Source organism: Fusarium sambucinum, chromosome II (assembly GCF_050947815.1).
Source record: "Fusarium sambucinum isolate potato_lamoka chromosome II, whole genome shotgun sequence".
Classification (NCBI taxonomy): domain Eukaryota; kingdom Fungi; phylum Ascomycota; class Sordariomycetes; order Hypocreales; family Nectriaceae; genus Fusarium; species Fusarium sambucinum.
Genome location: NC_139293.1, coordinates 267,109 through 290,738, shown reverse-complemented (window position 1 = coordinate 290,738; position 23,630 = coordinate 267,109). Strand labels below are relative to the sequence as shown.

The 23,630-nt window shown below is 46.1% G+C and overlaps 8 protein-coding genes across 8 annotated transcripts; 4 read left to right on the top strand and 4 right to left on the bottom strand.

Annotated features, from left to right (window-relative positions):
* Window positions 1–1,107: 1,107 nt before the first annotated feature.
* On the bottom strand, window positions 1,108–2,496 carry FSST1_006866 (Alpha/Beta hydrolase protein; the record flags this gene model as incomplete). The annotated part of the gene is made up of 3 exons (XM_083236421.1): window positions 1,108–1,242; window positions 1,295–1,396; window positions 1,462–2,496. The coding sequence occupies 3 exons, from the start codon at window positions 2,494–2,496 to the stop codon at window positions 1,108–1,110; spliced, it is 1,272 nt and encodes a 423-aa protein (XP_083082827.1).
* A 1,028-nt stretch (window positions 2,497–3,524) lies between these two features.
* FSST1_006865 (uncharacterized protein) lies at window positions 3,525–4,651 on the top strand (the record flags this gene model as incomplete). Its single annotated transcript, XM_083236420.1, has 3 exons — window positions 3,525–3,906; window positions 3,963–4,031; window positions 4,089–4,651. 3 exons carry the CDS (start codon window positions 3,525–3,527, stop codon window positions 4,649–4,651), a joined length of 1,014 nt encoding a protein of 337 aa, XP_083082826.1.
* A 1,720-nt stretch (window positions 4,652–6,371) lies between these two features.
* On the bottom strand, window positions 6,372–7,277 carry FSST1_006864 (uncharacterized protein; the record flags this gene model as incomplete). The annotated part of the gene is made up of 1 exon (XM_083236419.1): window positions 6,372–7,277. The coding sequence occupies one exon, from the start codon at window positions 7,275–7,277 to the stop codon at window positions 6,372–6,374; it is 906 nt and encodes a 301-aa protein (XP_083082825.1).
* Window positions 7,278–8,842: 1,565 nt separating this feature from the next.
* On the bottom strand, window positions 8,843–9,604 carry FSST1_006863 (S-adenosyl-L-methionine-dependent methyltransferase; the record flags this gene model as incomplete). Its single annotated transcript, XM_083236418.1, has 1 exon — window positions 8,843–9,604. One exon carries the CDS (start codon window positions 9,602–9,604, stop codon window positions 8,843–8,845), a length of 762 nt encoding a protein of 253 aa, XP_083082824.1.
* Window positions 9,605–9,888: 284 nt separating this feature from the next.
* Window positions 9,889–11,368, top strand: FSST1_006862 (S-adenosyl-L-methionine-dependent methyltransferase; the record flags this gene model as incomplete). The annotated part of the gene is made up of 11 exons (XM_083236416.1): window positions 9,889–9,927; window positions 9,981–10,022; window positions 10,069–10,159; window positions 10,215–10,237; window positions 10,287–10,305; window positions 10,359–10,481; window positions 10,534–10,556; window positions 10,603–10,640; window positions 10,688–10,825; window positions 10,877–11,139; window positions 11,193–11,368. The coding sequence occupies 11 exons, from the start codon at window positions 9,889–9,891 to the stop codon at window positions 11,366–11,368; spliced, it is 975 nt and encodes a 324-aa protein (XP_083082823.1).
* Window positions 11,369–12,288: 920 nt separating this feature from the next.
* FSST1_006861 (BTB/POZ domain-containing protein) lies at window positions 12,289–13,117 on the top strand (the record flags this gene model as incomplete). The annotated part of the gene is made up of 3 exons (XM_083236415.1): window positions 12,289–12,323; window positions 12,375–12,501; window positions 12,557–13,117. The coding sequence occupies 3 exons, from the start codon at window positions 12,289–12,291 to the stop codon at window positions 13,115–13,117; spliced, it is 723 nt and encodes a 240-aa protein (XP_083082822.1).
* Window positions 13,118–13,372: 255 nt separating this feature from the next.
* FSST1_006860 (uncharacterized protein) lies at window positions 13,373–18,399 on the bottom strand (the record flags this gene model as incomplete). Its single annotated transcript, XM_083236414.1, has 3 exons — window positions 13,373–13,821; window positions 13,872–17,099; window positions 17,154–18,399. The coding sequence occupies 3 exons, from the start codon at window positions 18,397–18,399 to the stop codon at window positions 13,373–13,375; spliced, it is 4,923 nt and encodes a 1,640-aa protein (XP_083082821.1).
* Window positions 18,400–19,334: 935 nt separating this feature from the next.
* Window positions 19,335–23,495, top strand: FSST1_006859 (uncharacterized protein; the record flags this gene model as incomplete). The annotated part of the gene is made up of 1 exon (XM_083236413.1): window positions 19,335–23,495. One exon carries the CDS (start codon window positions 19,335–19,337, stop codon window positions 23,493–23,495), a length of 4,161 nt encoding a protein of 1,386 aa, XP_083082820.1.
* Between the last annotated feature and the right edge of the window lie 135 nt (window positions 23,496–23,630).

Sequence of the window (23,630 nt, the reverse complement as noted above, 5' to 3'; positions counted from 1 at the left end):
CGGATGGTACTTTCTCTAGCTTCAACCCCTCAGGAATTACCACTGAGGATTTACACGACCTTAAGAAAACTGTAGTAGCCCTTTCGGCCCTTCCAGCCTTTCCAGCTGAGTTCATTCCAGGCTGACGATGTCGTTACAATCCGTTTGCCAGCTACACTTTCTTGGGACAGATCCCAGTAGTTACAGACCCTGCAAAACGGTGCTTCAGAGATATCGCCAAAGAGGATCTCTTCCTCCCATTGGGCATAAAAGACACGGAGTTTGGGATTGCATCCGATCTTTAGAAGAAAGTAATCCGCAGCGGTCTAAGGTCTATGCGCTAAGTAGAGTCCACAGGCCGATTTCCGGGCCCCATATGTTTAAGCCCTTCGGACTTCTAGTTACGCCGAACATTAACAACAACTACAACCTTATCATTTATCTCGTATTACCGTGACAAATTGCCGCTTTTGGTCAGTTATTACTCGGCATGCTGAAACCGAGGAAGCGACTGCCGCCAGGGACTAGATTTTTTCGATTTCTTTAGCAAAAGTCAACGCCTTAATGATTGTCGTGGACACCACAAGGGAAGCTATGCGTATGGCAGTGAAAGCCACTTGTTCAGCCTCGACTCAACAACCCCATCGGCTGCGGGCGATCCGTGGGTCAACTTTGTAGTCAGTAATAGATTCGCATGCCTGATCAACCGATGATGACTGCCGAGACCTGCTAACCCCTGTGTCTCAATTCGCGAGCCCTCGGCACATTGACCTTGGCATCAGCCCAGCTATTTTCAGCTAAAGCTGAAGAAGCAAATTCGTTATTTAACCATTCGAGTTTAAGGTATTATTTTATCGGTCAGAAGTCCTATTTATCGATTGTGAAAAGAACGCTTCGTCATGGTTTTCACTTCGCCATCATTAGCAAATCCACTCTCAGGAATGTACTGACGTTCCCAACTTCCAAGGCCTACTACTGACTGAAATTTCAGATTTACCAGTAATCTACTAGATAAAATCAGACTGATCCCAATTGCAAATTCATCCAAAACTTGAATAGTTCTTATCGGAAATAGATGGAGTTTTGTGAGACTGCTCTAAGTTTTAAATTTATTATCTTAGCTCTACTTTATTCTATACTAGCAAAGAATTGTTGAACATTGTTAACCCATAAATTAGAGTAAGTAACAGCGGGATAGTGGCCACCGAACTTATATCGTTTCCAGTAGACTACCCTTGACGTCCTTTCGACCCAAGGCCGTGGCTAATGTTATTTTAGCAATTGCAGTCAGGTTATAAGTCGTGGGATTACTTACTGTCAAGGGGAATTTAATAAGCTCCGGAAACGGCCCATTAACATTACCCCATTGAGTGATTCCAATTGATACATTTGTCCTTGGAAATATCAGGGATTCGGGCTGACAATTACTTAGTGTCAAAACTCTTCTTAAGAATCACCATCGAATTGATATGGAAAACTTACCTTGTAAAATTCCAACCAGCTTCGCATACTACTGTATGGTGACTGAACCCATAACAGCAATGCGTCTGTGATGACGTCTTCGTGAGTGTAAGAATAGTCATCGCTGATAGCATACCTAAGGTCCCATAACCAGCCAGCAAAGCCTACAGGACTGTCTGTCATGGCTAATGATAGGGCTTGAGGCTTTTGTATCTGCACCGTCGCATAAGCCGAATGGGATCCATCCCACGCGTTCGAAACCTCCATGTATTCGTTTTCCTCCTTTATGGTCTGGTTTACACTTTGACGGGAAATGTCAGATGGTAGTGCTGGCACACGATAGAAATCAGTGAACATGCCAGTCACGCTGTCAGAGAAATCTGCCACCATCCACATGCCAACTGCCCAGCCAAGGTCAGTTGCAACAATTCCGTAAGTCTCGTAACCCAGCTGCTTCATGAGTGCGTCGAGAGCAGCACCCATCTCTCTTAGGCCCATGGAGGACTCAGTAGGTGCTGGACTGAAGCCGTATCCAGGAAGGTCTGGGACTACGACATGAAATGTTTTGTTGCAATTCTGCGTCAATGGCGTGATAACTCGCGACCATTCGAAGTGAGTAGACGTCCAGCCATGCAGCAGAAGAAGCGCTACATCGTCGGTATTGTTACTACGCTGGTGGACGAAATGAAGAGGGATAGGTGCTGAGTAGTTGGGGCTGCCGTGGACAGTTGTTGCATAATGATCGAACTGGTTGATTCGTTTTTCAGCGGCCCTCCATTGATATGTTTTATCCCAGTAGTCTGCTAGAGACACCATAGCCGACTCGGGAGGGCCTTCAATTGTCCAATTCGAGAAAAGGCTTGGTGAAGGACGATAGTCGCGTACTTTTCGAAGGGTTAGATCGATGAAATTTTGTCTGACGTGGATTTCGAAACGCGTAGGAGAGGTGGTATTTGGAAACTCGTAGTTGAGCCCAGTATATCCTGGCCCATAACCTTTTCCAGTTGTAGCAGCTACAAGTGCCGCCCCCACGAGCGTGTGCATGCCTAAATGCATAGTGAACGTTGTCCAAGACTCGTAGTGAATAAATGAGATAAGGAGATAGATGTACTGTGCCTCAGCTGTGGTCAGATATCACGAAATATACACTTTTGGAAACGAAAAAACACTAGTAAGAGAAAGTCTGCTGTTTCTTTCCTAGGCTCATTCTTGCGTCACCTCAATTTTTAGGTCCTTGCAAAGCTTAAACTTTTTTAGGTCTTTTTATTGAAGCGTATTCAGGACTGCACTGGTCTTACCTACCCCGGCAATTTCTATAATCCCTTGTCCCAGTTTTACATTTGACGAAGTCTCAGTAACAAGGAGGCCGGCAATTAGGGAAACTGCGAGGTCCGACCTGATTTACTTTAAGTCAAGAGACTAATAAGTGTTCCGCATCTAATACCACAAGGCTCCACATCTGACATAATAAAAGTTCCGCAGCTAATACAATAAAGTCCCGCATTCAATACAAAAAGGTTCCGCATCTGATATAATAAAAGTTCCGCAGCTAATACAATAAAGTTCCGCATTCAATACAACAAGGTTCCGCATCTGATATAATAAAAGTTCCGCATCTAATGCACATTAGCTAGATACCGAGCCTGTCCTGCCCTATTATTACTGTTAACTGATATATAAGTGTAGCCCATGTTTAGCTTAAGCTAATTGTCCAATTAGGCTTTTATGTATTTCCTCTAAACTTGTAAAGGAAATAATGTGCTAGCCATAAGTTTTCAGTAAACATCAAAGTAACCCACAACGTCCTGCCTAGTCATGAGAGAAGAGGGAGACTTAAGCCTAGGCATAAAGTAGTGGATTCGACATGGCCCCGTTAGTCTTGCGGGCTTTGACAAGGTGGTAACGTTAAGTCCGATTATGTAGACTTATGAAATAATATGTTAACATGAATTTATATAGAGCCATAAAATATAAAAGGGAAAGAGCCTCGCTTGAGTTAACTATTATCATCCATCATCTGAACTACTACTTATAGCATCACCACTACTAGTACCAGCTATTTCAACCCCTTAAACGACTTAACAATGGCTCGTTTAGCCCCTTATCTTTCGCAGCACCAGAGCCTGAATGGACCGGGCGATAATCGCCCAACCGCTGCCCAAATCATTGAAGACCAGGGCCTTGTCGGAAAATGGAGTGGCCGAGTTGTGCTTGTCACCGGTTGTTCGCCCGGTGGGCTTGGCCCGGAGGCCGCTCGGGCATTCCACTTGGCTGGCGCTGATGTTTACATCACCGTCCGCGATGCTGTCAATGGTAATCAGGTCACTAAAGATATCCTTTCAGATGGACGCCCGGGTAAGGTCGAGGTGATACAGATGGACCTTGCCTCGATCGACAGTATTAAAGCTGGAGCCGAGGAGTTTTTGAGCAAAAGTAAGAAGCTCAATGTACTGCTCAACAATGCTGGTTAGTTACACTATGAGATGTTTGATATGAAATTTAAACACTAACACACGTGGCAGGTCTGATGGCATGTCCCCAGGGGAAAACCAAGGATGGATTTGAGCTTCAGTTTGGCACTTGCCACCTAGGTGAGTCGAGGGCGAGCATGCTTCTATATACGTGGAAGCTTTCTGACTACCTATCAGGGCATTTTCTTCTCTTTCAGCTTTTGAAGAGTACACTTTTAACATCCTCAACACCGGAATTTAACTCCCGCGTGGTCTCAGTTTCCTCAGCTGCCCATCGTGATGGTCAGATAAACTTAGATGATCTGAACTGGGAGAAGGTAGAGTACAATGCTTGGGCCGCATATGGTCAAGCTAAGCTTGCCAACATCCATTTTGCTAATGAACTCGATCGCCGCTACGGTAAACTCGGTCTTCATTCTTGGAGCCTTCACCCTGGCGGCATCTTTACACCGCTGCAAAAGTATATCCCCAACGCCGAGGAGGTAATGCAGCACCCATCTGTCAAGAAAATGCTTAAAAGCCCGGCTCAAGGAGCAGCAACTAGTGTCTGGACTGCCATGGCGAAGGAGCTGGAGGGCACAGGTGGAAGATACATGGAAGACGTGGCTGAATCAGAACCTGTCGTTGGGGAAGTAGTAGTTGGTGGCCCAGGATATGCGCCCCAAGCCTATGATCCTCCCACCGAGAAGGCTTTGTGGGCCGCTAGTCTCAAGATGCTAAACCTGGAGGACGACGAGTAACTAGACCATGACTAAACGGTTTCTGTATAGACCTGCAGCTTGACACTAGTTTATTCGATAAGACTATTTTTAACTGCGTTAACCCCAACGAACCTTATCTAAAATGAACATCTAAAATGAACACCTAACCAGTTGCAGAATACAGAAGCTCTACCTACCGGTCTTGCGAGCCCTTTCACTTCTACCTTCCACCAATCCAATCATCCTAATTGAGTTGACCATCAAGACCATCAAGCGATCTGGCAAGAAGTAAATAACCCTTAAGAAGGCCATGGTGACTAGGAGGGTGGATAAAATCTGTCGAAGTTAGGTTTGTGGGAGGGCAATTTACATGTTCGATGGAGAGGTTGTGTGCGGAAAGTCAAGCCGTGAAGTTAAAGTTTTCTACATCAGGCATCTAAATCGGTAGTCAAGACCTGTTGTATAGTTTATATAAACCTCTACCATAAGTTGTAGATAGTAACTAAGGTCCAAAAAAGAAGAAACTCCCCATACGTCGACCTATCTCTAGTGCCTCTACTTAGTATTGTGCTACTCAACAATTCAACTTAACATAGTCCACCAAGCTCTTGTGATGGCTTCGAATTGAGTGGTTGGCTTTCCTATTAAAGTGACCTAAGGAAGTCGGATCACAATTTTGACATCCGCCCTACGCTCGAACCGAGCATGGTATTCCGGGGCGTCCTATATGTCAGTTTCTTAATCGCCGATGAAATTAGGACGTGCCTTGCCATTTGCGATAAGGTCAGATAGATGAGGCGCATACGATTTGTAATCTGCACATCCGGATTTAAATAACATTCGCTTATCGTGGAAAGTGGAGATTAGGAATATAAAGTTAGAAGAAATAGAAGAACCAAGAGGAGTACCGGGGCTGTTGAGGAAGGCGCACGCAACACCAACCTGTCCAATACTACCCCTACTCTCGTGGCAGCAATTATTTGCTTTATGATTATGTCCTGCTCGATGTTAAGGTCGCGGTTAAAACCCTCGCCGCCAACACAGTCAACAGGTCTAAAAACACCACTCGGCTCAAGGCGGAGGATTTCCTCAACAGGATCGGTTCCCATGAAGTTAATAGGAACTGCACCGATAGATTCGTGAAGAGCAAGATGTCACTGAACATACTCTACCACATAGACCTTCGGAAGCGCCATGGATAATGGCCGAATGAGCAGCCGGGAGGCCGATGAATATTAGTTAGCGTGGATCTCTCGGGCTGAGTTAATAATGCTTAGTTAGTTGCATAATAGCTAGACTAGAAACCCTGTTATTGAGGCGATAATAGATAGAGGCTACTTTAGGATTCTCCAGCGCAATCTAGACTCCCGATTTAAGTGACTTATAATAAACTCAGATTCATAAGCTTAATTGGAGAAAATTAGTAAATAGCAGGACTATACTAGAAAGGCCTGCGGAAAAGACATCTAAATAAGAGATTCTATCAATTTGGCACACTTTAGGTCTCAATTAGGCGTAGCAGTCCTATGCAATTCTCTGTTAATCCTAGATTTTCATCAATCTAGCTTGCCAATAAGGGACTTCAAAGGTTTAAAAATACCAGTAAGAGTATAGACCCTATAGCGAATATTCGATTGAGAACACCTTAGTTGAATCCAACATATGATAAAAATAAGAGTCCCTATATTGTAAATAACGCCAGTCTCAGATACTGTGTGTAAAATTTTCAGAACCCCATCCTTCATGAGTCAGTTAACAGTCAACTTGCACTAGCTACATCCTGGCAATCTTTCATCCAGTTTTCAATCTTTTCGGTGCCGCAGATCATTTTCAACTGCAGTACAGTAAACTTGTCTACTTCACTAGGTTTAACCTTCGTCAGGAGCTGGTTGACTTGATTGCATTGGGTAAACAATGGGCCGTAGTTTATCACTTGTCTGAGCCAGGCATCCGATGAAGGAGTGTTCCAAAGCCCCTGGCGGGCTGTAAAGTTTTTACCGCCTGGACAGTCGGTTCGCCCATCCCTTATGGTAAGATACACCGCTTGGGTGAAGCGAGCGACAATCCACGTGCGGCGGATACTCTCGCACAGCACCCATTTTCTCCAAAGCTCGGCCACTGGATATGTTTCATCATACGAACTACCCGGTAGAAGGATATTATCCTCGCCTACATCCACTCCAGCAGTCGTCCAGAGGTTATCGCACCAGCTTTGTAAAATCGGTATGTCTCTTTCCGCAAGGGTGCGTTGGCGTATATTCCCATCGAATAAGCGGATGAACTGATAGATCAACAGTGATTGGACCCGGGCTAAGCGCTCAAGAGTCCCAAAGACAGGTATTGTGCTCAAGCTTTCTTGTAACAATAGATCCTCGGTGCGGGCCTGGACGATTCCCATGGTGATTGCTTCATTTTGCTCGGTTTTTGCAAGGTATGCAGTGAGCACAGCCCAGGCATCCTGGAGACATCGAGGGAGCCCTGTGTTCAGATAGAGCTGTGCATGTATAAATTCATTCTGGCCTTCTCGAATCCATTGGTGAAGCCATTTCGTAATCTCCTCAATCCAGGCTTTCAACATGGGCGAAGGAATGGGTGGAAGTGGACAGGTGGTTGACTGATAGTTGATTGACCATGTCTCTGGCCCTAGAAACCATTGCCCTTCCATCGCTGAAGGATGAAGCCATGGCGAGGGTGTTATAATACCCTCAACAACTCCTTGTTCCCCCTCACCTACGTCGTATAACTGGAAACTTTCGTCGTTTTGTACCAGGGTGGAATTATCTGCGACGAATATATGGCCAAGGACATGTGGCTGAGTCGCCTAGTTGTGGAGCGTTATTGCATCATGTTCTTCAGAGGGCGGTGATCTGGTCGACATTCTCTCGATCCGCGTATACGGTCGAACGCTAGGGTACTGGCATATTATAGTTTTGTCCAAACATCGCCGACAGGATGGTAGTTGCTTGTCGCATTTGCGCTTCCCTTTAGTACAAGCATTGCATGCTTTTCGATCTAGGTTACTTGTCTTTATTCCCTTTGATCGATCCATCTTTATTAATCATTGCCTGCTCTATATATAGCTGACAGAATACTCTAAGAGCAGTTAAACTGTATCCTCCATATAATCAGAACTAGATTCAATACAACTATTTTAAATATACAAGTTGCACTTACATATAAGAGTAGTATTAGAACTGAGCTTATTTATAAGGAAATTTTATATTGTAAACTTTTTAAGATTTTGTTAAGAAGTAAAAGAAATATTAAAAATTTAGTTTATATAAATCCGGTAGTTATAGCGCTATGTCATGTGATCTCTTAGCCGATTTATAAGTACTAGGATAGCTAAAGCCTAATTTAAAGGAAAAACATCGAGCTCAATTACATTACTCTCAGCAGTGTGACTTATTCTCATTGTGATTCTTATGACAAGAGTATCTGACTGACCTTTAATCAATCTATCGCGACCGCGAAGATATGTACACTAAAGGACTTGAAAATGAACTGGCACGAGCTCGCGCCAACAAAGCGCAACTCGCCAAAGACTGCGACAATCTGCGAAGTCTCTTGTGGAGCGCCTTGGATATCCTTTCTCAGCAAGACACCGAGTTGACTCCTGGGCTTTCACAGTATGCCAACGATGGGCGTAATTATCAACTTGGCGAGCAGAAAGAGCCCTCTGCCACTGCGCCTGTCTCCCAGCAAAGCCCCTTCTCTACTATTTCTCCTATTTCGGCCTATTACACTGGGAATACTAGTCCTGGCTACTTAGTCTCAGGTCCTAGCTTAAGCCTGTTGATCAATGACAATACTAATTGTAGTAGAGTTGATTTTCTTACCCCACTCTACAAGGGGTAGAATTGATTTAATTAACAGGCGTAGAGTTGATTTTTGTAAGCTAATTGAAAGCTATTCACTTCTTACGGAAGGTGCGCAATGCAATAACTGCAATGACCAAATGGAGACTCATTTGACCATCACTTCACGAGCTATCGGTTGATGTGGTCTGAACAAAGCAACGGCCTTGCCTTGCGAACGCTGCCTAGTAAAAGCCCATCATTAGTCTCCGCGCCGATAAAGTAGCTGTTACCTGCGGGTAAGTTCGAACTTGCGTTGAGGAGCCATTAAAAATTTACAGGCTATCGTTGAAAGTTGATAAAGAATAACGTTTCCCTTCACAGGCAACCTTGGGTAGACATGTATACTAGGATAAATTTGACCAAACGAAATTCATGCCTTCTTTCCCACTACGACGACGAAGTTGGGGTCCTTGAGATAATCCTCCCAGAACTCGCGGTCATTCTTCACAAGTTCTGTCTCTTCGGCTGGGGTAACCTTCATTTCAACCAGCCCAAGCTCTTTTCCAATATCATCAGACAGCGAGTAAGTCGATTCCATCGAGGTTGCCTCGAACGAGAATGGCGGCTCGGTAACACAATTGACTTGATAACTCAAGCCTCCGGGAATTTCTGTAACATCGGTGAAGGTGACACCGTATTTGCCGTAGCTCATATACGCGGCTCGGATACTCTTTGCCCTTACGCCAACGAACTTGCCACCAAGCTTCAAGTTCTTGACAACATTCTCATAAATGCTTCGTAATTCGGAAACAGAGGTAGCGTGGTCAAGCACCCAATTTGCCATGACGATATCGTAATTATCTTGGATGTTGACTTGCTCTGTGACTGGCTTGGTGACATCAGCTTCGAACCAGCGAATGCAGCCCTGTCGTCCGAGGCTTGTCTCGATCTCTTGGCCCGCTTTCATCATCTCTGGCGAAATATCAACAACATCCACAACTTTCGCCCCAGCTTCAATCGCCCTTCTAGCATGAAGTCCGTCCCCCCCACCAAGATCCAACACTTTCAATCCTGTACAGTCGCCCAAGGCATTCGTCACAAGCTGACCCTCAAGTTTCGAACAGGGCAGCTCACTAACAGATGCATACTTGGGAGCGAAAGAATCGTATTGCTTTTTTTCGGCGTGCGACATGCTGGGCGCAGACGCGGAAGAGTTGATTGGTTTGTTGGTCGTTGTTTACTTATTAATTTGTTTGTTGGTTCTGGCTGCATTGCTCAAAACCCCGCTCTTGGGCAAGGAACGGGATATCTACAGGGAATCTGACACTGATCTAGCCGATATCATGCTAGTCTTGGTGTATCGTAATATGGACGTATCACACGTGACTCGGGAATGATGATCTGTCCTTAAACCCCACTCGTCCCGATCACCATTTTGACCCGAAGTAACATCAAACACCAGACCAAGCTTTGACGATGTGCACGGACGAGGACCCTCTTACTGTTGATGAGCATGTAAGGATCTACAGTGATTGTAGGCTATACAGGTGTCGCTAACGAGTAGGCAGGCGGCGCAGGATGATACCGATGCTGACTCCGCCCTTGGAGACGTAAGTGGGTATTTTCTCAATACCTTCTGAAGCTAACAACTCATAGGATACCGGCAGCGATACTACATCACTGAAATCAAGTATTCTGAGGTACCGTGAGGAAAATGGGAGGACATACCACGCTTACAAAGACGGAGGTGAGATCCGAGGATTTGATGGTTGTACAACTAACAGTAAAGCTGATTGGCATAGCTTATTCACTCCCCAACGACGAAGTAAGGCTTTACAATACGTGCGGAATTATAAATGCTGATTTGGAGCCAGATTGAAAACGAGCGATTAGGTTTGTCTGACTACTTTTTCGCATGGCTTAATCTAATCCGATATTTCGTACAGATCTTCAACATCATCTATTCCTTCTCACTTTTGAAGAACGACTACACACAGCTCCCTTACCTAAGAACTTCAAACGCGCTCTTGATGCTGGTTGTGGCACTGGAATCTGGGCCATTGAGCTTGGTGAGTGACCTCAGACATCCTACGGTGAAATGAGTATTGACCTTGCGTATAGCTGACGAACATCCTGAGTGCGAGGTCAGTGAATTAAAAAAACCAAACACCTTGATGCTAATTTGTTTAGGTCATTGGCGTCGACTTAAGCCCAATTCAGCCTTCAGCGTATGCAATCCATCTTCTTCATACCTGGCTCTACTAATCCTTTGAAGCATTCCACCCAACGCTTCATTTTACGTCGATGATCTCGAAGAGTCATGGGATTATTCTCAAAAGTTTGACTTTGTCTTTGCTCGGTTTCTCACTGGCTCCATCCAAGACTGGCCCAAGTTCTTCAGTGAAAGCTTCAAGTACTCCTTCTTCTCTCCAAACTAACCCTCAACTCTAATCAAGGTCTATAGGAGCCTCAACCCTGGTGGAAGAATCGAAATGATCGACATCATCTATCCCCTCCTCTCCGATGACGGATCACTCGCCAAAGACTCCGCATTATCCAAATGGTCAGAAATGCTGCATGATATTTTTACCAAGAACGGACGACCCATGGATAGTGCCTTGAAGTATAAGGACCAGCTTGAAGAAGCCGGGTATACAGATGTCAACATTGTTAAACGCAAGTGGCCTTTAAACCGATGGCCTAAGGATCCCAAGCATAAGCAGATTGGTAAGTAGAGCCTCTTTAGAGATTCGTATAACGAAGTACTAAAGTCTATATAGGTACTTGGGCACAGCAAAACACGCTGGATGCTTTGTCAGCTTTGAGTCTCGCTGTGTTTACACGCCCTGATGGTCAAGGCGGACTTGGATGGGAAAGAGAAGAAGTTGAAGTCTTTCTGACTGATGTACGAAAGGATATTAAGAACGTCAACATTCATTCATACTGGCCGATGTAAGTCATCTACTATATACATGAAGTGTTAAAACTAATGATGTAACAGTTGGTCAGTTTATGCGACAAAACCTGAATGATCTAATGTTATATGGTTTCATTTGGGGTTATTCTGCCTGATTAATGTTTTCAAGTCTCAGATAGATGTTAGCAAAACATTAAAAATCACGCCTTATTATTTGATTTTAAAGAATAGACTGGTACTTGGTTTTTAATATTCGTGTGAGCATAATAGCTATTAATCTCAAAGATGTTCCTTGCAGAAGCGGTAGCTATTCAATGCCATGGAGAGCTCGAAAAGGACGATAACTCTCCGAATGAATAACGAAGCATATTAAATTCGTATAGTAATATAGTTCATCCGCCGACTGTCACCACACAGTACAGCCCACAGGGGTTTGAGAGGGCATTTTCCGCTATTCCGCATGCATCTTCCGCTGTGTATCGACATTCTATTCGCCAACGACCACACATTCAGTTAAGTTGGCTTACTTGTGGCAAATGCCTAGCCATACTGTGGCTGAAGTATGGAGGGTGACCTCTCAAACCCCTGCGGGCTGTAATGAACATCATCACCAACCCAAGACTGAATTTCTGAAGTGGGTCGTGATACAAGATAAACAATGTGCCGCTCACGGCACTCGCCGCTAATGACGCTCTCTTATACGCCACCCAAGTCATCGATTTAAACTCCAAACTCAGTAACTTATACTTATAAGACGGGTTAGTCTTTCCGTTTTAGCCACGTCAGTCGATCCTCACGGCACTCCATCTTCGATCAAGACATCCAATGACAAAAATAGGGCATTGTTCATTTGTATACATCTTTGTATCATCGTATCTTTTATCGTCTTCGACAACGTTACAGAGTACAGCTGTTTAGTCTGGTCTCCAATTGATTACCCACCTATAAGCCCTACAGCCATGGAGTCAAAGGATATTCTGCAAAGTTTTGTACAGTCTGTCTCTCTTTTGACCATAAAGGCGTCATCACCTAACTTGTGAGATAGAGCACGAGAGGCTGGCGACTTCACCGACTTTGCCTTTGTTTGCGAAGGGCAGACCATCTCAGTCCACAAAATTATCATTTGTACTCAGTCTCCCGTCTTTCGAGCAGCCTGTACTGGATCGTTCAAGGTAGCATTTACTTCTGTCCCTTAGTATCCAAAACAAAACTGAAACATTACCTTAGGAAGCATCATCCCAAGTATACAACATGGATGCATATTCCCTCTCCACGGTGCAGCGAATGGTGGATTACTTCTACACGGGTGACTATGCCGAGGAGTCCGAGCAGGGTTTTGCCGATGATGATATAGATCACCTCTCTTGTCTATCCATTCATGTGGCAATGTTCGCCTTGGCACATACATACGACATCAATGGGCTTGAAGTACTATCAGCGAAAAAGTACTCGAGAAGGCTAAGTCAAGATCAGGATGTGTATAGCCTTTTCGCAACGATTCCCGATATTTATAACCTAACGCCAAGCTCCTCGAGGGGTCTCCGCGATGAGGTTCTGAGCTTTGCGCGACAGAAGCTGCCAATCCTTCTGACTAACTCATCGACGAAGGAAGCTTTCGATCAGCTAACTGATAAAAGCCCCGAGTTCATTAAGGAAATTTTGGACACCTTCTTGCGAAATCCAATAATGGGCACATGTTACCATTGTAATGATAAGTTGGTACCTGTGGAGGCCCTTCAATGCCGATGCATGAAGTGTGGAAAAGGTGGAGCCAGGCATTTGGTATAGAAATATGTAGTCTTACGCAGTTTTTATTTCATCATGCAAGATGTAATAGTGACATGGACGTGTGGTCCCTTCAAGTGCTGCGTGTGCCTGTAGGTACAAATCTCAGTTTCGAGCTTCAGTCACTCCGCGGCCGACGATAGTTTCGGGTTAAGGTTGTTAGATCTGTCACAGTTGTGTTCAGTAGTAGGGTAAAGTCTTCTTTTGTGTCGTTTGCCGCATAAACATGTAGTAAAACAGGGAAGGCCTTTTTTGATGTTAAGTGCCGGTTAACAACGGCGAAGCTACGTACATGTTCATGAAACCCTCCTTCAACCTGTCCGGAATCTTTGCAATGTCTTGCAACCCCTTGTCACCCCATCCAAAACTCTGAGCCAAAGAATCAACGAAACTCTTCTGACCACTCTCCCCAAGCACAGGACTCATCCAAGCTTGATGAATACCCTCGTACCTCTTTTCGACATCATCGATCGGCTTGACCGGCGCCCAAGCTTCATCTACAGTGATAATACCTGGTAGACGCCTATCTGCAGTGATTTCCACTATATCTGCACCCGCGACATCATACGCTGGGAATGGATCGGGAGACATTGTCGGCTTTGGTGCGATGACTCGAACACCTGTCATGAGAGGAGCGCTATTGTCGTTTGTGTTGAGGAGATCGCCGACGTTGTTGCCACTCCTGCGGGGGTCAGTTCGTTGGTCATCTATCAGTTGTTAGTTGGATTATTCAAACTTGTTGAGGATCAGGACTTACATATTGCCCATAGAGCACTTGGGAGCTTTTGCGTGTATCGTTCAAATTGCCAATCCTCACCACCATTGCCTCCATCTTCATGTATTACTTGAATGATTAAAACCGAGGTCATGGACGAGGTTAGTTGCATTGGTCTACTGAAAACGTCATCCTGCTCGAAGATCGAAGAGCCTGAATTAGACGTCTTAACAGCGGTTATTGCCATTTTGCATTCAGCAACAAAGACAAACGATCCAGCTCGCACAGTCCATGGATCATCCTGTCCACGTTCTGGCTTGTCATCTGGGTTCAGAAGGCCAGACTCAGCCAAGAAGTTATGCGCTTCATTCCTTGGTCTCTTCATGGTAGACGCTACGGTGGGCTCGGTTAGGGGCTCCATGCTCTGACCAGTGATGAGAGATTGCGCAGAAGCGAAAGAAGACGCAGGCGTTCCTTGAAGAACAAGATCGTAAAAGCTTGAAAGACTAATTTTGTCTTCCTTGGTATTTTGGTCTCCAAAGTTGATATCGAACGCGACGATCCAGAAATCCACGTGAACACGACCAGCAACTGGCGGACCCCAGAGGTACAACTCAGCACCTATCTGGACAGAGATTCGGATGTGGATGAACCAGAAGTCAATACTGAATCCTACACCGACGGAGACTCCAGCTGACATGTCAAAGTGGAAGGGTCTATAGTTGATCAGGAAATTGGCAAAGGCGTCAAACCAAGCGGACAGTGGCCCTGCTTTGAATGCAGCATGGAGACGACCGCCTGCCATGCACGCTTTTGTCGTCATAGCGTAGTATGCTTCTCCAGAGATAGACAAGCCGCCGCCAAGATTCCAGCTGATTCCTAGACGAGGAGGATTGGGGTATCCAACAGGGATATGGAAAGCCTGATGGTACCCGCCCATTGTGTATACAAAGTCCCCGATACGGTTCTTATCAGCAAGAGGTGCGTCAAACCAATAACATAGAGCGAAACCGCCAGTTAGATGACAGTTAGGACTCAGGATGTATGATCTGGGCGACAATTGAGCTTCGACCTTGAAGACGCCATAGTCGAAATCCAGGACAGATGCGATGCCAAGTTCGGCGTGGGCAAGTTTAAGGGGTGAATCTGCAGAAGGTATGTCACACGTCGCAGCAGCAAAAATGCCTAATTTGACAGAGTTGCCGAACTGGACTACTACCACGGCGTCAACGCTCAACATACGGAATGCAGAGAGTTTCATGCCGAATGCGCCCCAGTACGTGCTATCAAATGGTTGAAACCATCCACCTGCTGATGGATCGGTAAGGCCAACCAGTACATCCTGCGCATTCCCGTTGCCGCTGAGTGAACCACTGTTGATAAAGGGGAAATCGGAAACTTTGTCAATTGTGGGTAGACGAACAGTGCTGTTGTATCCAAAGCCACCACAAACTCCGCTAATTTCTGCAAAGGCAAGAGTCATCAGAGGGCCGTTGAGTTTCGCGAAGACGAAGACGCTTTGGAATTGGCCTGCATTGTTCTTGAGAAGGATGACACCGTAGAAACCAGCTGCCTGGAATTGCCACGGGCGAAATCCAACGATTAAACCACCGGCGTAATAGTCCATTTTACCATCATTGCCGTGCACGATGATACCACCGATTGTCAATGGCGATCTGTCGAAAGAAGCAGCCAAACCGCTGATGTCAACGCTGATAGAGGGAAGTCTGTCCAACGTTTCGAAACGACTATTCACCGTAAAGTCAAGAAGACTGAATCCGATTGGACCAAGTTGAAACGTTGCGTCAAATACAATTGACAGAGTCTTGTCTTTGTACTTGAGTCCAACGTTACTGATAGCCACTGGACCGGCTGTCTTCTTGTATGGAGCTTGCGCACTGGGACCTCCGTCTTGCATCTCATCTTCAGTACGTCTCCTGCCTTCCTTATCATTCAGGCTTCGAGATGTAGAAGGTTGCGATTGCATGAAGGCATAACTGAGAAGACAGAAACGTCCACCCTTGCCGTCACGAATGATGACGGCGAAGTGGCAACCTGAAGGGACCAACATGTCGGTTGGTTCACTCTCACTGGGTTTGACCTTATCAGCCACAAGTAACTCATCGCCTTCCAAACCGGTATTGAACAGAGCAACATCTTCCCGGGTAAGTCCAGTGGGTTGTCCAGGTGCTCGTGGTGGTTTCGGGTCTTGGGCAAAGAGGAAGTAAAGCTCGTCCAGCGGCTGCGTCAAATGTCCAACAAGGGGAATCTCAAGGTTCATCTCCCCAAAACCGCGTATAGCTGCTTTGAAGAGACGCTTGGAAGGATCTGTTGGTCCCCATTTGGTGCTGTGGATTTGCGAGAAGAGGATTTGAAGGTCACCAACGTTGAGTTGAGCCAAGAACTGGAATGATTCGACGTCAACATTGTCATAGCTTGTTGTCTTCTTCAGTACATCAATACTGAATGCATCCTTCTTCTCGGCAACAAGCAAAGTGTTGTTAACGAAATCCGGTATATCAAAATCGGAACCAAGAATATCTGCCAAGATATCTCCGATCTTGACCTTCTTGCTCTCCGGGTTGAGGGCAGCCTTGAAATTGAACCCACTAGAATCGTAGGTGAAGTCGAGGTTCAATCTTAGATCGGCAATGACAAAGTCACCTGACATAGCGAAGCTGCTTCCAACAGTAGTAGAAGCTGTACTGCTTGGCTTCTCGTATGCGTACTCAACACTTAAGGTTTTAATAGCGATGGAGCTGATAAGCGGTCCGATATGGTCCTTTGAATCCTCATCAAAGAACTCGGCGAGTACAGCCGCGTATAGACTTTCAATCTTGGCCTTGAGAATCCAGGACTGATCAGTAGAAGAATAGATGAGAGACCCGATGAAGGTCGCGGAAAGATCCACCGGTGAGTCTTTGTAAGGATCGATCAGGACGGATAATGCAACGCCGAATGTGAAGGTGGAACTGCTTCCCCATTTGAAAGAGGTTGCAATACCTATTTCACCGAGGTAGGGTTGAGGTGCAGAGGTGGGAGAAGGTGGATTGGCTACAGCGACACACTGGAGGGCAAAGGATTCTTGGGATACCGAAATGAATGCAACGGATATATCGGAGGGGAGAGTATCTGGAATGTTGTGTATTGTTTGGCCTGGAATGAGAGTGGCAATGTCGATGGATGTAGCAGGTGAGGGAGTCACCGGTGTGAGAACGGTCCAGTGCTCTCCGGTTGGTGTCAAGTCCCAGTCCTGGAGATCCACAAAGGCTAGACATTTTTCAATTAGCAGTGATACCCATAGACAGTCGGGCTAGTACTTACTGTTCCATAGATCTCCGGATAGAGTACCATTAGTACCAGTGGATTGCTTCCACTCGTATGTAATCAAGAAGATGGGAGGTTTCGTATCTTTTCCTTTGCCAAAGTTGGCAGTGACCTCGATATCGAAAGAAAACGAGTCAAGCTTGGGATCTTCCTTGTCTTGGGTCGTGTCGAGAGTCATGTGAAGTCTTCTCAATGTTGCATTTGGAAAGAGTTTAGTGCCACCCTCTTCCTTGTTCAGAAGCTCATCTACACCCGACTCAACAGAGTTATCGCCGGCAAGGCCAGATAACCACTTGAGTATCCCCGAAAGAGGATCAGGCGAGACGAAAGTGAAGATGAAGTCAATGGTAGATGGACTAAAAGTGATACCAGCAAGCATGGAAACAGCGTCATTCCCACTGCCGAAAGTGCATTCAATGCTAAATGCTACTTCGCCGCTAATAAGAGGCTTCTCGTCTTTCAGCACCATGTTGTTCTTGTAGACGACGTCGGCACTGTCAATAATAAGACCTCCAAGGGAAGCTGAGAATAATTCTTCAAGTGCCTTGTAATGTGGAAGCTGGAATTGAAGACGAGTTTCAAGACGTTTTGAGTCAGATGGGGTAAACCATAAAGCGTTCCTCCTAGGAGGTGCTCCTTCTCCTGGTGTTTCGAGCGTCGCTTGGAGGCTGAGGACGAGGGGTGCCACATTTTGAGCCACATCATCTTGATTCGCAGCCTTGAAAATATCTCTGACAAAGACTTCGGTGATATCTTCCGTCTTGGTAAAGTCAAGACCACATATCAAGGCTGTCCCATCAATGCCAGGAGGTTCAATTCGAGATCCTGTAGCATCTCCACTCATAAGAGCGGTGGACCCGAAAGTGAAGAGCAGGACATCACTAGCTGAGCTAAAGACCAGTGGCCAAGGCTGAGATACCTCGAACTCAAAGCTTTCGATCTCTTTGGCTGCCGACTCATCAACAGTCAGAGAGGCGCTGACATCAGCGTCGATATTCTTGAACCATTCCAAGGTCTGGTCTGAATCATCGAAGCTGGCTGTTGGGCTTGGGGTTTCTGACAAGTTTATAACCTTGTCTGGGTTCAAACTCTCGACAAACTTGTCCGCTGGACTGTCTGCTGATAGAACTTGGATATTCTCGCCGGGTTCTTTTTTAGCAGAGCTAGCATAGATATTGTAGGTTGTAGCATTGGCGCTGATGCTAGCCTTCTCACGACCAGGAGGATCTGAGTTGATAGTCATGTTAGGACTAGTCTACCAAGATCTTCCTCGACAAAGATTGTGAGTGCTGTCAATAGATGGTATTGAGTATTCTTAGAAGTTATGGTAAAGATGAGACGAATAAAGGTTGACAGTGCTAAAGTGCAGAGCGGTTTTGTTATAGGTGGGCAAGGAGTCCAGGACAAGAACTACAGCTGGCTTAGAGAATAGAGAAGAAGAAAGAGGATCTAAGGAATTCTACGTTCTACCTTGGCCGGGGACCAAGATAGACCCCGAACAATATTTCACAGATACGTATCGTACCAGATCTTCCATCGGAATGTTGATATTGATTATACGGTTAATTGCATGTCTCACAATTACTCAAGAAGTTGATGAAGGTGTCATGGGCATGTCTGTTGTATCTGCATATGCAAGTCACTGCATGAGCCTTTCAGCTTCACAAGCCGCTTTCCCCTCTCACTGCATGCATGTTGTTATCTGTCTTACACCGGTAGCATGAAGTGGGCTAAGTACGTAAGGATATCCTGATGTGGTATTCTGCATTATCGCCTTTATGCGGGACGGCTCGTTTGATTGAGGTGGAAAGAGGGGGAGATGACAAGGGAAAACAATGTGAGACATGACGGTGAAGCCAGAAAATGTATCTCCACAGATTGGGGTTGACATAATTAAACAGTCATCTCTCGCCGCCGTAATGACTTAGAGATCCTGCATAGTTCCGTCTACTATATTCTTGGCGGTTACGTTTTCTGGCAGTCTAATAAACGGCAAGATACATGTTACCCAACGTGAGTGCCATCGGAACCAACTGCCATTTCAATCCGATCGAGAAGAATAGATCGGTGGGGCTCTTGATAGAACTAATAGTAAGATCTAACGTAAAGAAAGACTCCAACTTGTGATCATTCTTTCAATCTCACCCAAATTTACCATCAACTATCCCTACAACAAACATGAGCAAAGACACTGGAATCGCAGACTTTGACGTCGCTCTAGTGCCCATGCAACTGGATGCATTCGTTTTGAATCCAGCTGTATGCGGTACAGGCGAAGACGACGATACAAGCGCACGCATCTGTCCCATCACTCAACCCAACTACACATTCCTCAGACTCGACAGTTTCCTTCTTCAAAGCGATGTTCAGAATCATGTTGCCCTTCACAATACTGCACCAGCATCAATCAATTCCCGCTTGACTGATCTAGGTGGTCGTCCAAACCCGACTGCTCTGCGTCATCGTCATGGTGTCTATGTCCACTGGACTCTGCCTCGTTTCTATAGATCTGGCGTCTCTGCCACGGATTCCGTTCCGGAGTCTAGACGGAAGAAGGAAAGGCTTCGTCGTGGATTGGATGCGACTTCTGCTCCGCCTGAGGCTAATTCTACTGGTGGTACGCCCGACTTTTTGCAGCCTCCGACACGATGGATTGTCGTGCGGAAGCTTGAGCTTGATAGTATTCAACCTTCAAGTGCTAAGGATGCTTTCAAAGATCGAGAGTACGAGGCGTGGGTCGTTGAAAGCGATTATGTCTGGTCTCTAGAAGATATCCCACTTCAGGCAGATCTTCAGACAGATGTCGCGCCGTTCGTGCTTGGGCATGCAGGCACGGATGTGAACATCAATGAACAAGCTGAAGTTTTCATCGGGCGAAAGACTCCACTGGCTGAGTGGACTGAAAACCCAAATCCCACTGTTGAGCCCCCGGATATCAGTCTTCTCCGCAGTGGAAACCAGCTTTTTGCTGATTTTCAGATGCACAACACCAATGTCTTCAGTATCCTGGACAACTTTGAGTACGGGGATAGTAAAGATCCTTCATATCTTGACTATGCCAAGGCTAGCTATTACATTCTCGGCTGGCACTGGAAAGATGCTGTTGATCCACTCTGGAAGTCTGGTGCCAATGTTACCCACGGAGAAAGTCTTCAGTCACTCTTCATGACACTCCAAGGAACAGATGAGGCAAATCCTGATCCTTGGATGGAACAAGAGAGCCAGATTCGTATTCTCTGTCATAGTTGCATGTATGATGTGACTTGGGATCACGAGAATAAACCCAAGAGCGTTCCAGCAGATGGCTTCAGTGATCGCCTGCGTGATCAGAGTCAGGCTGCTATCGCAGTTGGCACAACTCCCATGGATGCACTATTGGCTTATTGCCACGCGCGTGCAGACGCTGGTGAGAATTCAGACGACGTCGCCAAGTTGGAAGAAGATATCTTGGCACTAGAATCTCTCCTCCAAGCGCGCGACGATGGTGTAGAAGGACAGCGTGAAGCCAAAGATTCAGTGTACAACTGGTCCTACACTCGTTCTCCAGGCGGCACAAAGTATTTCTTCGCTGAGTCCGAGAATAGCTCTACCAATCAACCTACTGAGCCTCAACCCGCAGCCATCCAGGCACTCAATGAATTGAACCTCACTCAAGCCCTAGTCGACTCATGCGAGAGGGCCATGCTGCAGTATCGCTGGGATATGTTTTCACTCTGGTGGAAATATGCCAGCGATTTGGGTCAGAGTGACAATCAAGGAAATGACCAGAATGAGAAGTTCAAGGCTGATGCTGCGAGGATTTCGACCCGTATCAAAGGACTACAGACCCGTATTGAAAGTCTTCAAACACAGGTTTTAACTCTGCTTACAAGTCCCTCTTTATCTACTGTTGAGTCGACTAGTGAGCCTGTCTTTTACGGTGGTAATGATCCTACTGTCCTGATTGGAGGTATTCCATCTGGTTGGGCGCTCGATTATCTTGATAATCTTGCTATTCGCGCACCATACCAAACCATCGCCACCGATCAAACACTTCCTACCAATCTCAGTAGTCTTTTGGATCTTGCTGCGTCCAAGCTACCTGATATCCTAAGCACTTCTGCCAGGGCTTTGCTTACGGAGTTTCATACCCTCCGTCCTGGAGGCGATGACTCGGGTACACCAAGCAATGGCAAATACTATCCTCAATTCCACGATCAGTTGACGACTGACAATCGCTGGCGAGATCAGTGGGGAGATCGACAGCCCTGGTTTCCACTCTATGCAGAGTGGGAAGTAGAGTACACTCATATTCCCTTTGATTACTGGAAGCTGGACGAACATACTGCCCGACACTCTGAGGACAAACTAGTCAGATATGGTATCACTGTCCCATCAACCAGAGATCCTCCTCCACCACTATGGGAATCTCTTGGGCAGAAGGATATTCGTATCCTATCAGGAAGAGTCCTCATCCTTCCCCAGCCAAGCTTTGCCTTGGGTGCCAAGATGAAGCAGCTATTCCAGAACACGCCACCTAGCATCCTAAATGAGTATCTACCAGAAGAAAAGCGAAACAATCTTCTTGCAAACATCGGTGAACTCTCATACTTATCATCACCGCTATCCGGCTTCGCAAGCGGTATCGTCACACAAGCAGAAGGCAGCCATCTGAAACCCGAGAACAAAGTCGTCGGTCCAGAAGGAGAGCTTAGTTACGTTCTCAACGCAGCGGCGTTTGACCAAGCCGGTCTAACGCAAGATAATCTGAAGCTCATCAATGGAAACTCCGCCTTGACACCTTATGCTGCTCTAGTCAACTTCACTGATAGCGACAACTGTCCTTTCAAACCTGTCACGCATGGCCAGTTCAGATTTCGCAAGTTCAACGTTATTGATAAGTTTGGTCAAGCGCTCATGGCGATTGATCAGAAGCCGCGCAGGGATGGACCACCGCCTGTTTATTCCTGTATAAGTGACTTTTATGCCCCGCAGGAGATCACTGTGGATGGGACAAAGTACGCCAATACTGTGATTCAGGACAAGTCGGAGCAGTGCGAGTTTCTTCAGTTGCCACCGCAGATCAATCAGCCTGCTCGGATCAATGCCAAGTTCGTCAGACGTATTTCAGATGATCCAGACCCTGCTTTCAGAGGCTCTGCACCGTGGCGACCAGTGACGGAATGGGAGTCTCCGATTTGGGGATGGGTCATTACCAACTACGCCGACTACGGTATACAGCTTTTCTTACCTGATGGTACTTTTTACCGTGAGGTTCGTGTTGGTGGTCCTTTGGGTACCCTCCAATCCCCCAAGTGGTTACCATTCAGTCCTGACCCAGATGCCCAACCCACGCCAGATACTCGAGAACTTGATGCCCTCATTTCTAGACTCGCTGACCCGAAGTATCTTCTCGGGTTTTGGGGTATGATCACTACAGCGCAACAGAAACTACCTCCTGCACCAGGTGCTTATGCGCAGTTTCTCAACTCCATTGTTGGGAAACCACTTGCACTTGTCAACACTGGTTGGTCTGTTGAACTGAGTGGACCGCCTCTTGAGATTCAGAGTACTCAGGCCAAGGTTATGGAACCTGAGCGTACTCTTTTGAAATCATCGGACCCAGGTGGCAACACTCCGCATTATCAGCTTCAGCTACGGCTCGGCAATGAGGAAGCAGGCTATGATGGACTCGTTGGTTACTTTGACACGAGTGATCCTAGCTCTGATCAATTGAACTATGACAAGATCAAGACTTTCTTTCTTCCAGATGGAAAGCCTACTGAGCCGTTGATCGGTCTTGATACAAAGGAGTATCCCATCTTTGAGCCATTCTGGCAGCCTCCGTTCTCCGAGTCTTCAACAGTTGAACCCTTCGTCTACGAAGATGATCGCAATACTCGGATGTCAATATTCGGCGCCATTCTTGATCCTTTCACGCCCGTCCATGCATACTCGTCTTTCCTCCCAGCGGCAGAGTTACTCTTACCGCCATGGACATGGCAAAAGGCCATGGATACAATGACAGCATTCTTCCACGCAGGACCTTTAACAATGCCCGTCAACGACGTCTCTGAATACCTCGAAGCAGAGAAACTGACAACTAAGAATTCCCGTGATATTCCCAAGCGGAACTTGTTACTTCCTTCTCTTGGTGGTGGAGACTGGAGTTGGTTCCAGCCTTATGCTGAGGGACAGTCTGCGGGTGGTGAGGATAGGAACTCTGAAGCGATCTATAATCCGTTTGGGATTGAGAAGAAGGGGGATTTGATGAAGCCTGGTTTTCAGGACGGTCCTTATACGGCTATTGAGGGTTTTCTCCAGTTGCGAAATCCTGTCATGGCTCCTGCGAATCCTTGATGGGTGTCTGTTGTCTCTTTTGATAGTGTTTCACGTAGTTTATCATAGTAATTACATGTTTTAGCTTGTTTTTACTAACAATTGACATTGTTGAACACACTTATAATTCTAAGTATATCGAGTATAATAATGATT